At 41.9% G+C, this 15,475-nt stretch overlaps 2 protein-coding genes across 5 annotated transcripts in view; one reads left to right on the plus strand and one right to left on the minus strand.

Annotated features, from left to right (window-relative positions):
- Nucleotides 1-238: 238 nt before the first annotated feature.
- mrps17 (mitochondrial ribosomal protein S17) lies at nt 239-6,036 on the minus strand. 2 transcript variants are annotated; one of them, XM_072469442.1, is made up of 3 exons: nt 5,952-6,036; nt 2,347-2,482; nt 239-746 (listed from the first exon to the last, which is right to left on the minus strand). In XM_072469442.1, exons 2-3 carry the CDS (start codon nt 2,467-2,469, stop codon nt 477-479), a joined length of 393 nt encoding a protein of 130 aa, XP_072325543.1. In that variant the 5' UTR covers nt 2,470-2,482; nt 5,952-6,036; the 3' UTR covers nt 239-476. The 2 variants fall into 2 exon arrangements, with proteins under 2 accessions (XP_072325543.1, XP_072325544.1); XM_072469443.1 differs by lacking the exon at nt 5,952-6,036 and adding an exon at nt 5,767-5,937.
- A 3-nt stretch (nt 6,037-6,039) lies between these two features.
- nf2b (NF2, moesin-ezrin-radixin like (MERLIN) tumor suppressor b) overlaps nt 6,040-15,475 on the plus strand; it is a 139,789-nt gene continuing 130,353 nt past the window's right edge. For 2 of the 3 annotated variants that reach the window (XM_072469439.1, XM_072469441.1), the window contains exon 1: nt 13,278-13,463. The gene's annotated coding sequence lies outside the window, so the exon portion shown is untranslated. Of the gene's footprint in view, nt 6,059-13,277; nt 13,464-15,475 lie in introns of those variants that run through there. The other variant, XM_072469440.1, reaches the window with a different exon arrangement.

The following is a 15,475-nucleotide window of genomic DNA, read 5'->3' on the forward strand; positions in this document are numbered from 1 at the left end:
TTCATCGCACTATGTTGGGATTGCTAGAAAACGCATCCTTGTTGAGAACTAAGTCAGGAACTGGTAATGTTTCAAATATCAGACACTGCAGAGAGCGAGTGTCTCACTCAAAAATTCTGCTGGTCTCACTCTTGGCTGGCTCGAACACAGATCAAGATATTACATTGGAAATCCACTAGTAAATTATTTAAAAAGCCACCTTGTATCATGAGGATTAAATGTGAAACTATACTGAAGATTAAGCACAATCAATTGGATTTATTGCACTAAGATTTTAGAAATTCCAAACTCTCCCAAGTAAATAAAAACATTAGCTAAAAATGAGAGAATCATTAATTACATATTTATTTCCCTTAAAAAACGACACTGTCTGGTTCTGAATAACATCTGCAGCGTGAATATTCATTAAATACATTCAAATTTACAAACAATTTATTTATAGTTCAACATGCAGAGTTTTTATGTTCTGTATTACGCTAAACATTGATCTCTAAGTCCTTCAGATGACCATTCAGGGATCCCACATCTGAATGAGAGTCTTTAGGAGGTTCAATTATTCGGCTTCCACTACAGCGTTCTTGTGTGATGGGATCAATTACATTTCCAACTTTGAAAACAATTTCTGCCAGTTCATGTTTAACGTGCTTGGTTCTTCGTTCAGACAAAGCCTTCAGAAGTACGATATCACCCACAGTGCACTGTTCTTTTGGATCATGAGCAAAATAGGTCTTCCTTTTATTGTAAAACTGTGGAAGAATGGACACTTTAAAGTGCTGTTTTAAAAAGTATATTTAAAGTGCATTTACCATTTAAAAAAATTAATTTCCTTCCACTTTTAGACAGGAATGCCGTTGGAGGTTCGAAGAGTAGATAGTTAACCCTGCTGTTCAGAACTGTGGATTTATCTGCTGGAACGTGTGTTTAATGGCTACGGTGCTGGAAACATTTTTTTAAAAATAAACTGTTCACTGGACATGGGCATCACTGGCAAGGCTGACATGAAATGCTCATTCTCATTACCCCAGTATAATTGAGTGGTTCATGAGACTACTTCAATAGAGAGTTAAGAGTTGACCATTTTGTTGTGTGATGCAAGTTAGATATAGATCAGACTGGGTAAGGTTTGTTTTCTTAAGGGCAATTGGTGGGCAACACGGTAGCACAAGTGAATAGCACTGTGGCTTCACAGCGCCAGGGTCCCAGGTTCGATTCCCCGCTGGGTCACTGTCTGTGCGGAGTCTGCACGTTCTCCCAGTGTGTGCGTGGGTTTCCTCCGGGTGCTCCGGTTTCCTCCCACAGTCCAAAGACGTGCAGGTTAGGTGGATTGGCCATGATAAATTGCCCTTAGTGACCAAAAAGGTTAGGAGGGGTTATTGGGTTACAGGGACAGGGTGGAACTGGGGACTTAAGTGGGTCAGTGCAGACTCGATGGGCCGAATGGCCTCCTTCTGCACTGTATGTTCTATGTTCTATGGTGAACCAGCTGAAATTTTATGACATTCCAAGAGCTGATTCAAGTTAACTTAATTAGTGATACTGGCTGTTATCATATTGCAATGAATAGTCCAAGACTCAACAAATAGGAAACGGTGGGTGTTAAACTCATTCTATAACATTTCAGGACATTAGTCGAAACATGCTATCAACCAAGCTGCATATTACATGAACACACATGAAGACACTGGTTGTAAATACACATACATAAAATTTAATTGAGAATGTGCAATGCAAGTTTTCTGCTTCATATGAACAATAAATGAAGCTATTTGTAGAGTTCAGGGCAAGGAAAGTAATGAGTGGTTCCAAAGAGAAAAGTAACATTTTAGTGATGTGAAGAATTTCTTCTTTGTGCCAAGTCTTCGAATTATTAAACTAATAACCATTAAATCTTGGAAGTATGGCCAGGAGTATTAAATATAGCTCCCGATCTTTTAACCGAAAACAGTAAATCAGCTAAAGTTCTAATAGAAACCAATAACACTTCATACTCAGATATTTTAAAAATTATAAGTGCTGGAAATAATTAATTGGGAAAAATAATCCCCATACCACACCACAATCTGGTTTATAAAATGTAATTCATTAATGTGAATCAACAGGTTTTTAAAGAAAAAACAAGGGTCTGGATTCTCTGCCCCACCACGCCACTTTTCTGCCCTGACCCGCCAGCGGGATTCCCTGTTACGCCGGCCAGTCAATGGGGTTTCCCATTGTGGGGCAGCCCCACGACGTCGGGAAACCCCCGGGCGCCGGCAAAACAGAGAATCCCGCCCAAGGTTTCAGAATGAATAAATTGTCTCTCTAATCTGCATAACACTTCATACACCTCAAAGCAATCAATTTTACCTTTAGCAGATATGGATTCAAGACAAGTCTAGTTATTCTGACTTTCGCAGTCTTCTGCATTTTTGTCCCAATCACTTTTCCTATAATCCACTTGGCATGGACAGAGGCAGTTCTTGCTGACATGTTTCAAAATTGCCTGCATTAAAGTGAATGAGATTTTGTAACATCACACAAAATAGCTCAAATATATTTGCTCAAAGACAACTTTTATTTACATAATATATTTAATTGTAATTTTAAATCGAAGCTCCATCTACTCTCTGGGTGGGCTTAAAAATCCTATGCCAATATTTCAAAGAGCTGGATAGTTATCTCCAATTATGTCCTCAACAATTGCGTGACCATTAAAAAATATATTTTTATTAAGGCATTTATAAATATATACATAAAATGCACCCAAATCCACAAAAAAGAGAACAAACAGGAAGTCTCATAACCAATAAATAACACCCAATACCTCATCTACCCTGCCGTTCCCCTCCGGGCAAACTTCTCCCACAGACCCTCTCAAGGCGAACTTGATTTTTTCCAGCTTAAGAAATTCCGTGAAGTCGCTCACCCACACCCCCAGTTTCAGCAACCCTGAGTCCCTCCATTCCAACAAATTCCGTCTCCGGCTACCAGGGGGACAAAGGCCAAGACGTTGGCCTCTCTCACTCCCTGGACTCCTGGGTCATCCTACACGCCGAAAATCGCCACTTCTGGACTCGGGGCAACAGTCATCTTCAATACCTCAGACATAACGTCAGCATACCCTCGCCAGAATCCCTCCAGCTTCGGACAAGCTCCAAAAATGTGGACATGGTTCGCAGGCGTCCCCGCGCACCGCCCACACCTATGCTCCACCCCCTCAAAGAACCTGCTCATTCTGGCCACTGTCACCTGCGCCCTATAAACCACTTTGAATTGAATAAAGCCTAGCACACAAAGAGGATGCGTTCACTCTCTTCAGAGCCTTCTCCCACAGCCCAATCTCCACCTCGCTCCCCAGCTCTTCCCCCCAATTCCATTTAACTTCTCCTATCTGGGCTTCCTTCCAATCCATTAAATCTCTGACACCCTACCCTCGCCAACTCCTGTTTTCGACATCACCTTGTCCTGCAGTCCTAGGGGCGGCAGGTCGGGAAAGGATGGCACCTGCTTCTTCACATAATCCCGTACTTGTAAGTACCGGAACCCATTCTCACTGGGCAGTTCATACTCATCTTCCAATTCCTCTAAAGTCGAGAAGCTGCCCCCCACAAATAGGCCCCCAAACTGCTCAAACCTGTCTGTCCAATTATGTGATCATTATCACATTGCTGTTTGTGGAACTTTGCTGTGAGCAAATTGGCTGCCATGTTTCCTACATTAGAACAGTGACCATACTTCAAAAGTACTTCATTGATACTACATCACTTTGGGAAGATCTGAGATTGTGCAAGGTGCAATATAAATGCAAGTCTTTCTTTATTGCAAATGCTCAGTTACCCCAAAGCATTTCAGACAGCAAAATCTAATTTTTGAAATGTTGTCGCTGTTGTTCTGTAGATAACTACAACAGCTAACTTGCATACAGCACGTTCCACAAACAGCAATTACAAAATGATCATCTCCATCAACAAGGTCCTGTAACACTGGATATTTTACATGCACCTACAGAGGGAGATTAATTTAATATTTCATCTGAGCACTTCCATTCATGCAGCACTCTGACAGTACTGCAGCGGGAGTGGAATTTGACTTGAACTCATTACTTTTTGAATCAGTTGTTAATATATATTTTTTAAACATCCTGTGAATACATAATCAAGTTGGATCCATTCTCATCAAACACATAAGCCCAATATCTCACTACATTTTGTGGGAACTTGCTCTGCGCAAAGTGGTTGTCAGTTTCTCTACATTACAACAATGTATTACACTTCTAAACTGCTGCATTAGCTATTTTGGGAAAGACCCTATAAAAATGCATTATTACATGATTAACTTTAGAGTAAAACCTATAATTTTCAATATTGGAAATGTTGGTTCAATCTTCTTCATTCAATCATAGTCATAGAGCCTTACAGCACAGAAAAAAAGACCTTTGGCCCATTGTATCTGCATGGCCATCAAACACATGTCTATTCTAATCCCTTTTTACAGTACTTGGGTCCATAGCGTTGTATGCTATGGCATTTCAAGTGCTCATTTTTATGTATCTTGACTGTTGTGAGGGTTCCTGCCTCGAACACCTCAAGACAGCGGGTTCCAGGTTCCCATCGCCCTCTGGGTGAAGAAGTATTTCCTCAAATCCCCTGCCCCTGACCTGAAATCTATGCTACCTGGTTATTGATCCCTCTACGACAGGGAAAGGTTTGTTCCTATCCATGTCCCTCATAACTTTGTGCACCTCAATCAGGTTCCCAAAGGGAAACAACCTCAGCCTAACAATCCTCTCCTCATAGCTTAAATGCTCCAGCCCAGGCAACAACCTGATGGATCTTCTTTGGACCCTTTCGAGTGCAATCACATCCGTCCTATAGCGAGACGAACAGAACTGCACACAGTATTCCAGCTATGGCCTAACCAATATTTTATACAGCTCCAGCATAACCTCCCTGCTATTATATTCTATGCCGAGGCTAATAAAGGCAAGTATCCCTTATGCCTTCTTAATCACCTGATGTATCTCTCCTGCTGCCTTCAGGGATCTTTGGACATGCACCGCAACCTAGTCCGATGTCCTTCCTAGCGTCCTGCCATTCATTGTGTATCCCCTTACCTTGTTTGTCCTCTCAATATATCATTTTACACTTTTCAGGGTTAATTTTCAGGGTTAAATTCCATTTGCCACTGATCTACCCATCTATGTCATCCTATAATCTAAGACTTTCCTCCTCGTAATTTACCACACCACCAGTTTTTGTGTCATCTGAGAACTTAATGATCATACCTCCTTGCCCCCAGGCCAAATGTTCATATCTAAATCATTAACATACACTACAAACAACAAGGGACCCAGCACCAATTCCTGCAGTACACCACTGGACACAGGCTTACAGCTACAAGAACAACCATCACCCTTTGTCTCCTGCCACTAAACCAATTTCAGATCCAATTTGCCATACTGACCTGGATCCAATGGGCTCTTAATTTCTTGACTAATCTCCCATGTGGGAACTTGTCAAAAGCTTTACTACAATCTATGAGAACTACATCAACTGCACTGCCCTCATCTACACACTTAGGCACCTCCTCGAAAAAAAATCACTCAAATTTTTGAGACATGATCTCCCTCTGACAAAGCTATGCTATCCTTGATTAATCCTTGCCTGTTCAAGTGGAGATAGCTTAATTCCGTCCCTCAGAATTTTTTCCAATAATTTTCCTAAAAATAATCTCATTTCCGTCCACAAAGTAATTCGGAAGATTTGAAGGAAGACAGCCATGACCTACATTGTTTCATCCGAATAACATGAAAGAACTGGTGGCAAAGTTTGATTATACGACAATTGGGAGTCTAACAACAGAATTGGGTAAATAGGCAAGACGATAAGGTATGTATTTGCTCCTCTCGACGTAGCTTCCTTATTGCATCCCAATCGCACAAAATAACCACATTTCACTTCCCACATACACACCTCGTCCAGATCCACTCCTACCGGATGGGAAATTTCAAAGCGACGGACACACATCCGCCGGCGTCCTCCCTTCCGGTACCGAGCATGCGCACCAGGAGACAGAGCGGGTATGTTTCCTGCTATTGCTTCCCCCGGGATATCGTCTTTAATGTGGCTGTCAGAGCTGTAATGGGCTCGCAGCCGGCTTCCTGTTCTGACCCCTGCGATTCCACTTTCCCAAACATGCAGATCTGTATTTAATTACACCTCATTCAATCCCCCTGGTTTGACTTTATTTTTTTCTCTCCAAGAGTGATCGTTTCAGCCCGAGGTCAGATGGCAGCATTCTGGTCTGGGTCAGACGGTTCTGGGTTCGAGGGACTGTTGTCTTTTCTGTGAGATTTTAAGCCGTGGAACCTGCTTGAGAGGGTGGATGTAAAATACCCCATGGCACTATTTTGAAGAAGGGCGGAGGAGTTATCCATGATGTCCAGCCAATATTTATCCCTCAATGAACATCACAAAAAAAATCTGGTCATTATCCCATTGCTGTTTGCGGTCATTTATTGTGCACAAACTGGCTCCTGTACTTGTTGCATTATAACAATGCCTTTCAATTTAAGATAACTTCACTGACTTAAAATACTTCTTTCCCCTTGGACTTCACAATAGACGAAGTCAGTCAAAAAACCTACGGGTACTAAAGGAAAGCCTGCAAATGCCAGCAAAGAATTGGATGCCCCATGGTTTACATTTTCAATAGTTCAGATCATTTTTATATACACATGAAAAGGAAAGGTAACAATCAGGCCATATGTGTGTTAGTTAATGAGCATTGCAAAGTATTTTTAAAATAATTTATGGTGGCTGAAATCAGTTGGTGGAAAAAAAATGAGATGAATCTTGATCCCAATGAGGAAAGAAAGTTCTGTAGAAGCTTTAAAACTAATTGAAAGGACAGCTGAGAATGACACGGTTAGGTTATGGGGATAGGGTGGGGGAGTGGGTCTAAGTGGAGTGCTCTTTTGGAGGGTCAGTGCCTCATCTTGAATATTGTGTTAAATTCTGATGCCACACTTTAAAAAGGAAGTCAAGACCTTGGAGAGGATAAGAGATTAATTAAAATGGTACTAGGATGATGAAAGTCAGTAATGTTAAGAGATTGAAGCTGGGTTTGTTCTCAATAGAGAAGACTTGGTTAAATAAATATTTGATAGAGATGTTCAAAGTGATTTGGATAGAAGAAATAAAGAGAAACTGTTTCTGCTGTTAGAAGAGTCAGTAACCGGAGGACATGTCACAGATTTTAGGTGATTTATTCCAGGCTGTGTCAGTCTCTGATTATGTATCTTTAACAGAGTAAAATATCCCAGCAGCCAATTAAAAGTACCATTAATCTTAACAAAACTGGAAGTTGTAACCAACTGTCTTTTGATTGTATCTACACATTCTTCCCTTAGTAAAAAATAGTTGAAGAGATCGGAAGCTGTTAGGCTGCAAAGTGTTAATGCACCTTTTACGGCCGTAACCATTTTTATATTGGCTATTAATATTGACTACCACCATTTAATGAGGGAGTTACACTCAACAGATGCAAATTGTCCACTAGATATCAATCACAAGCTGGAGCTCCTGTTTTCACATGTCCCAAATATCTGGATTGAGTTTCGAATCCTACACGTTCTGACTCAAAGCCAGGAAGGCTTCCGCAAAGCCAAGAGTTTACTGTAAATGCAAAAACGGAAATTTAGTCCATTTTTCCTGGTAGATTAGGGTCTTATTTTTTGAGTTTCCTCTCCTCATGCAACATTTGATCCCATCCTCCAAAAATGCCAGATCCCAACCTCCCAGTGTTCCTTTAATCCCTGTTACGATCCCAGCTGATGTAACTACAGGACAGTCAGGAGCCAGAGAGGAACCCTGGCTTGATAGAGCATTATTTTTTTTTTGTTTAGAGACATGGATGAACAGATTAACTTTTAACAAAAGAACGAAACCTTTATTAAACAAAACATGGTAAGCTATAAACCACTACCATTCACCCTACCTATCTCTTCACAGATGTACACAAATTTGTAAGGATAACACAAGTTACAAAATATATCTCATGCTGTAACGTTTTCGGTAAATACAATCCATGTAAACCAATAGGTGAAATGTGGTCAGACATACCACATTCTGAAACAAAGTGACAGATGCCACCCAACATAACTTCTGTGGATTTCTCATCAAATCACCCTAGATGCTTGTCACATTGTGAGCCAACTAGTCTCACTGGAATTCTGACTTCCACATGAGTATTTTCAAACTCCACCCTCGAAGAATACACTTGAAAACTTCTCCCAAACAATGCTTTCTCTCGGATGCCTTCACCAAAGATCCACCTCCTTTCAGTATTCTTCTGCCTTGGATTGCCACATGCATTCAAGTTTCCACACAATTTCTCAGGTATCCAGACACGCATCAGAATATTACTACTTCACAGGCTATATTAAGGTGGCCCCAAATTTTTGTTTTACTTCAGACGTCTAGCTTCTTATCTTGCTGACTTTAAATCTGGTCCTTGTAGCTGTCTTTAACTCAGAGCACTTTCTCTGCTTATTATTTTACTTTCACAGAACAGGACCTTGGTTCACTTTTTGTTCTTTGTTCCTTTAATTTAACTCTTCTAGAGACATTCATTTTGTTCCTGCTACCAGTTTTACACAATTTCTATTCTTTTGGAGAGTGTGCTATCTGCAGCTCCCTTCTCCTGTCCAGCTTCTCCTGGCTCCAGCTTACAACTAACTCAAAAGTTATTTCTGTTCCTGGGTGGCCCCTGGTTCCTAAGCAACAGCCTAATTCACTTTAAACCTTGTTTCCTTTCACGTTGTAGACACGCATTACCATGCATGTATCTAAACTAAACTGAAGTTATTGGGGGGGATTTTCCGCTCCCGTTTTTGTTGGACAAGATCAGTAATGGGAGCAGAAAATCTCACGAGATATCCGAATCACATTTCACACCGACGTATAAGTATGACGTGATTGTCCCCGCAACTTCTCCGCAGTCTTGCTAAACTCCATGATTCCCCTTCCTTAATATCATTAAAAAACAGGCACTTGACTCCAAACTGGTGTAGATTGCCATGCTTCTAAAAAACGGTAAGAGGTCAAAATTAAATATAAAGGTGAAGAAATGCATATAAAAATTAATCTACTCATTAATGACTACAAGAATAACAAAGGATACTTTTAAAATGTTCACAGACAAATTAACTGTTGTAGAATTTAATCCCTTAAAAACCAATAAAAATCCCAGGATATACCAGTTAATAAAACCAGAATTGGATAGATTTAATTACCTTAAATTCATAACCTTGTGCATTATATGACATAATGTCCCAATTATGAAACAAAATATCCTCCCAACTGTCATCATTGTCACACAATCAGCACCAGGTAATATTCTGGGGTGGGATCACATGACGGATAACCTCTTTATAAGGAGGATTATGACATTGTAACACTGATATCACAACATTCTTCAGTGCGGCCTCTTCTTAACACTCTTAGAAATAGGATATGGAGGGGCAGCACGGTGGTGCAGTGGGTTAGCCCTGTTGCCTCATGGCGCTGAGGTCCCACGTTCGATCCCGGCTCTGGGTCACTCTCTGTGTGGAGTTTGCACATTCTCCCCGTGTTTGCGTGGGTTTCACCCCCACAACCCAAAGATGTGCAGGCTAGGTGAATTGGCCACGCTAAATTGTCCCTTAATTGGAAAAAATGAATTGGGTAGTCTAAATTCAAAAAAAAAGAAATAGGATATGGGTCCATTCAAACAGCACTCATTGTTCCTCTCATCACCCATTCGTAAACTGAACGGTGTTTTGATTTCTTTCTTTTTTAATATTTCCCATATTTTCCAACTTCTTGCTATTTTGTACGTGATCTAATTCTTACCAATAGCCTCACAGCAAACTCGAAGTAGGATGAACTCAAAAGGTTAGCTTATTGCATACAATCAAAGGCTATGAACAGGAGGGTCCGCAATGCCATCTCTACTGCACCCCTCCCCGCCCCGCCCCACGCACTCATACAGTAAAAAGACAAATAGAGGAAAGTAGGTTATGCAGAGATGTTTCAGGTTTTGTAGGCGATGGTATACAACTTCAAGAGTCAGGATAGATGGGGCCAGGTGTCCAACCTGGCCAGAGCTCCATCCATGTGGCCTGCTAGTCAGAAGTTAAAGCAGAGCAGACTGGCTTGTAGCTCAGGAAGTCAATATCAATCTGTGCACCAAGCAAGAATCTTGGGTCATGTGACTGTATCTCTCCACAAGATCTTCAACAAAGGATGTTTATCCAGTAAAATAAAAGCAAAATACTGTGGATGCTGTAAATCTGAAATAAAAACAGAAAATGCTGGAAAACCTCAGCAGGCCTGGCAGCACCTGTGGAGGGAGAAATTAAGTTAGTGTTTGAATCCGTATGACTTCTTTATTTATTATATTTATTCAGTGTCTTGAAATTGAGTTGTGTTCCAGGCTGATTACATCTCAGCAATTATGGATTGAAAGAGGTGCTATTTGTTGAAGGTCTGGTGTTTGAGAGGTCATTGCCTCTGTCGACTCTGGCTGCGCTCAGGCCTGGTTCATCAAATACAAATGACCTTTGTGTGGCTCCCTTTGAAGTGGGGCTGTGCAGTTCCCAGGTGGTCTGTTAGTTGTACCTCAGAAGTAACAATGTGTGACATCTCTGAAACTGCAAAGTGGCTTCTTTTGTTCTGGGAGTCACGATCAATAACTCACAGACAGAGGGTCAGCCATTTAGTGGTCTTCGTTCAGTCAAAAGTTCGAGTTTAAAATTAAGAAATAGCCACCTAGATACATTTTAATAAAAATATACAGTGTTAGGTTCCAAAACAATTCTATACAGAGGAAATCATAAGTCAAACAGCAAGGTCATTTAGCACTCACATTTTTTGTGGATATTGTGTTGCTACTTCAGTAGCTATTGCCTGAGCTGTGTTGCAAGTGATACTGCATGGAGTTATCTTACAAGGATTGTGGGCTGTGTGTTCCCAGTGTTGAAGATGTGAACTTGGCAGGAGCAGTGGTGCTGAGGTTTGGATTTGCAGCTGGAGACTATGTGGGAGCATTGTAGTTGGTGTGTAGGGCTATGTGAACAACTGTTTGTGGGCATAGAACCTGTGAAAGTGTTGCATTGATAAGGCGTGAAAGCTATACTGAGTGTTGCTGCTGGTGTTGATCATGTGGGAGCTGTATTCTTCTCGTTATCGGGTTGTGTAGGAGCTATGTTGGGATGTGAGCTATGTTCTTAAAAGAGGACTAAGTGAGCGGTGCATTGAACACAATAGTGATGGTATCAGGGTTACGTGTTGAGGACTTGTATGGTCGAATTGCTTGGTGAGTTATACAGCAACAAGAGTTACCATGATTGAAATAGCACGATGTAGAGACACCATTGTTGGGGATGGAGGCATTGCAAGTTTGGGGACTGCAGGAAGAGTTTCTGGGAGTATGGACTTTAGGGAGCTGTGTTGTTAGACTGTGTAAGTAGCTATCTTGCTGGGTTTGTGGCTTTTACAAGAGCTGCAATTTTAGGATGACAACTGTTTGACCGCAGTTTGATTTGGGAGTGGATTCTGACAGGAGCAGTGTAGTTGATGGTGTGGGTTGTGCTCTTTGTAGTGGGACTATCAGGAGGATATGTAGCAGGATAAATGGAGATGTAATGTCTTGGAGATGTAATGTCTTGGGGATGAGGGCCGCTGGAATGCAATTTAGTTGGGATGGTGTTGCATATAATAGGACAATGCAGCAGCTGTACTGTTGGGTAAGGACTGTGTGAGAACTTGGGGTGGCAGGAAGTTGTGTTGCTCCTAGTGGGATGCTGGATCTCCATTGGTTGGGGGTTGGTGAGAAAAAGCTGCATTGCTGGACAGTGAAAGGAACTGTATTGGAGCAAGGGGAGCTTTGCTGCTGGGAGAGGCAATGAGGGGAGTAATGTTGCTGGGAATGAGGAGGCTTTTCACAGTAACTTCATTGCAGTGTTAATGTAAGCCTACTTGTGACAATAAAGATTATTATAAAAAATTATGCTGCTGGGCAGATGAGACAAGTTTCATAGCTAGTGGAGGAATGAAAAAAGTTGCTTTGCTAGTGTGGTAAACCACTGTATTGTATTGTACTGTTGTATTGTTACATGCCTGGGCTTGTCCCTGCTGGCCCTGCCTGTGGCTCCTCTCTTCGGTCTCATGTATAAAAGTGGCTGGTCTCCGCCTCTGATCCAGTTCGGGATCAGAGGCCAGGCTTTCTGTTTACCACTCGTCCTATGTTCATTGATGGCATATCAGCTGGGGAATGAGAGGAATCACTATTGGGTACATGTGAGGATGACTGTGTTGCTGGGTAGGTAAAGATAACCGCATTGGGTAGATAATAGTTTAGTGGAGCTGTGTTGCTGAGGATGTGAGAGAAGGTAAGGACAGCTGTATTGTTTGGTGGTGTGAGAAACACTGCTCACCTGTTAATAATTTACACTTAGTCAAATTCTGAAGAAGTATTTATTTCAATCGATCTTGCAAGAGCGGGTGCCTCCAGTAAGCAATAGCAGACACAAAGAATTCACACAGCATCACTTTGTTATATACAATCCATGAAAATACAATCCGTGGGAAACAATCCGTGAGAAACACATCCCACATACTATAGACAGGGTAGTTCCCTTATTAGTGATCCCTTATTTGGTCTCCCCCTTGCATAGTGATTTCTATCCGCTCCTGGTTCATCCTTGGACCGGCAGTTAAAGATAAGAATGAGGCCCCCTGCTTGCACCTGCTATCTCCCCCTTGCTTAGCAAGTTCTGTTATTGTACATCCCGTTCTTCCCCGAAGGTCATCCTGGTACATCGTTATAATAATTTGCTCGCTTTAGCTTACTCAGAACTTGACATGTTAATTTTCCCATCATGCTTCATTGTTGACATCTTAATTGTGAACCAGAGTTTATACATGTAAAAACAACACAAAATGTTCATTTCTCACAGTGGTGAAGGGAACTGCAATACTGGGCTTGAGAGGACCTGTATTGCTGCAGTAATGAGGGGGTGCATTGCTGGAGAAAGTAGGACTGACAGGAATGCACTGTTTGCGGGGATGGGGGCTGAGAGTACTGCATTGCTGGGGGAATGGGGAGGCTGCATTGCTGGGGGAATGGGGGAGGCTGCATTGCTGGGGGAATGAGGGGAAGCTGCCTTTCTGGAGGAATAGGAGGGTGGCTTCATTGCTGGTCCTGCGGGCTGCACATCCCACCGAGAGGGTGCGCTCTGACCGCTCTGTGGCTCGGCCGGCAGCCGAGCGCGGATAATGAGTGTCGGATGGTGGCGGTGAACAGGCCGCGGTTTTCAGTCACGGTGGCTGGCCGACCTCCGGGCGGTTCGGTGGCGCTGTAAGGTCGCAGGTTGGTGAGGCCAGGCTACCGCTTGGGACGGGAAGTGGCTATAACCCCAGGCCGGGGCTCGCTCGGTGCGGGTGAGTATCGGGGGGCATAAAGTGACTGAACACTAATCTTAAATTCAAAGAAATAACTTCCATTGCTCAGGATTATTCTAGAAGCTGCGGCGACCGTTTCAGCAATGAGTGGACAGGAAAGGATAACTTTACTGTTTAGGCCTCCAGAATTTGATCATTTTTGCGGATTTTAAATTCATTATTAGGTCGGTATTATTTCAAATTTGTGGACATCTCCCTCCAACCGAGACACATAATAACCACGATAACCAATTATTGTGAAAAATCATCTGTTGGTTCTTTTGTTGCTTTTTGTTCCATCTTTGAACTTCATTATGGTTTCTGATTGATTATGATTTACTGAGCAGAGCAACTTAAGTCTCCCCCTAAGTCCACTTATTTCTTTTCTTCCATTTTATTCTCATGTCAGTTCAAAGACAACAAAGAGCAAACACACACACTGCAGCACACAATTGAGAATCTGGTGACTAATTTTCCACTGAGTTACAGAAAACAAAACCCCCAAGTCTTTTAAATAAAGTATCATAACAGAGCCTGATAACTAATTTGCTACTGAGCTTCAGAATAAATAAAGTATCATAACACCTCACTACTGCTACAGAACCGTATAGGCATCAAGGGGGAGGCTCCTGGGGAACCTGCCTCGGAGGCTGAGCCAGACACCGCAACCTTGGTGAGACCCGAGATGAACCTCTGATTATTACATTTCTGTGACATCAACAAGGCTGCATATTTTCACCTTAATAACTTTGCTCCTGCCTCAATTGCCTCTCAAATTGAGTAGTCTAATACACTTCTCCATATAATCCAAAACTTTGCTGCCCCAGCAGTCTCCTTACTTGCACCAAGACCTGTTCATCCATTGGGTGCTTGCTGGATGACCTACATTGGCATAATGCCTCAATTTTAAAATTTGCATCTTTGTTTTCAATTTCACTCCCCCATGGCTTCACCCCCTACCTATCTCGAGGATCTCCTCCAACCCGCACTGCTCAGATATGTATGCTAGTCTGACCTCTTGAGTAATCTCAGTGGTTGTACCTTCAGCTGCCAAAACCTTAAGCTCCTTCACCCCTCTATCTCTTTTCTCCTGAAGATGCTCCTGAAAATCTTCTACTGAGCTTATTTTTAAAAATAAATTTAAAGTACCCAAATTTTTTTTTCAATTAAGAGGCAATTTAGCATGACCAATCGACCTGCTGCACCTCTTTGGGTTGTGGGGGTGAGATCCCTGCAGACGCTGGGAGAATGTGCAAACTCCACATGAAGTATTTAATGATCTGCACCAATAGTGCCTCATTTGGCTCGGTGTCATATTTTGCTTATTGCGCTCCTGTGAAGTGCCTTGGTATCTTTTGCTATGTTAAACGTGTGATTACAAATTGTTAATTTATCCATTCTGATCGTCCCTAAAATCTATCCCCCTTTTGCAGCACCTAGTTCTTTATTCCTTGATTGCAGGATCTTTACCACTGTTACTCTATCTGTCAGTCCACTCCTGGTGTTGATGAATCTGTGTGTGAAGTTTTGATGACATCCCTAAATTTACTTTTTACTACTTCAAGCTTGTGTCTCCTCATTTAACATGTGTTCCCTGGTCCAATTTAAGTCATATTCGTGATTTACCTTTTCTGTTCCATTAACCATCGTGTGTACCACTGTAAGATCAATTCTCAGCATCTTTCAGGCTGAAAAACAGAAGCTTCATCAGTCAGTAACTCATTTTTCAGACTTTTGACATGAGAGGCCATGTATACTATTCTATTCTTTAATGATTCTGGCATTTGAGTGTCTTTCTAGGGTGGGTACGATGTATAAGATGCTGTCTGACCATAGCACTACATAGTTTGATGCCTTGCACAGACATGTGTTTTTTGTTTTTCCTATACTGTTCAACATTCTGTTGCTTTTATTGATTGCAGCTCTGTAGAGTGTTTCATGCATTTTCATTTTTAGTGCAGCTCTGCATTAGTTGGAAATGTTGAGTCTTCAGCTTCATCCTGAGCTATTAT

This window comes from Scyliorhinus torazame, chromosome 12 (genome assembly GCF_047496885.1).
Source record: "Scyliorhinus torazame isolate Kashiwa2021f chromosome 12, sScyTor2.1, whole genome shotgun sequence".
Taxonomy (NCBI): Eukaryota; Metazoa; Chordata; class Chondrichthyes; order Carcharhiniformes; family Scyliorhinidae; genus Scyliorhinus; species Scyliorhinus torazame.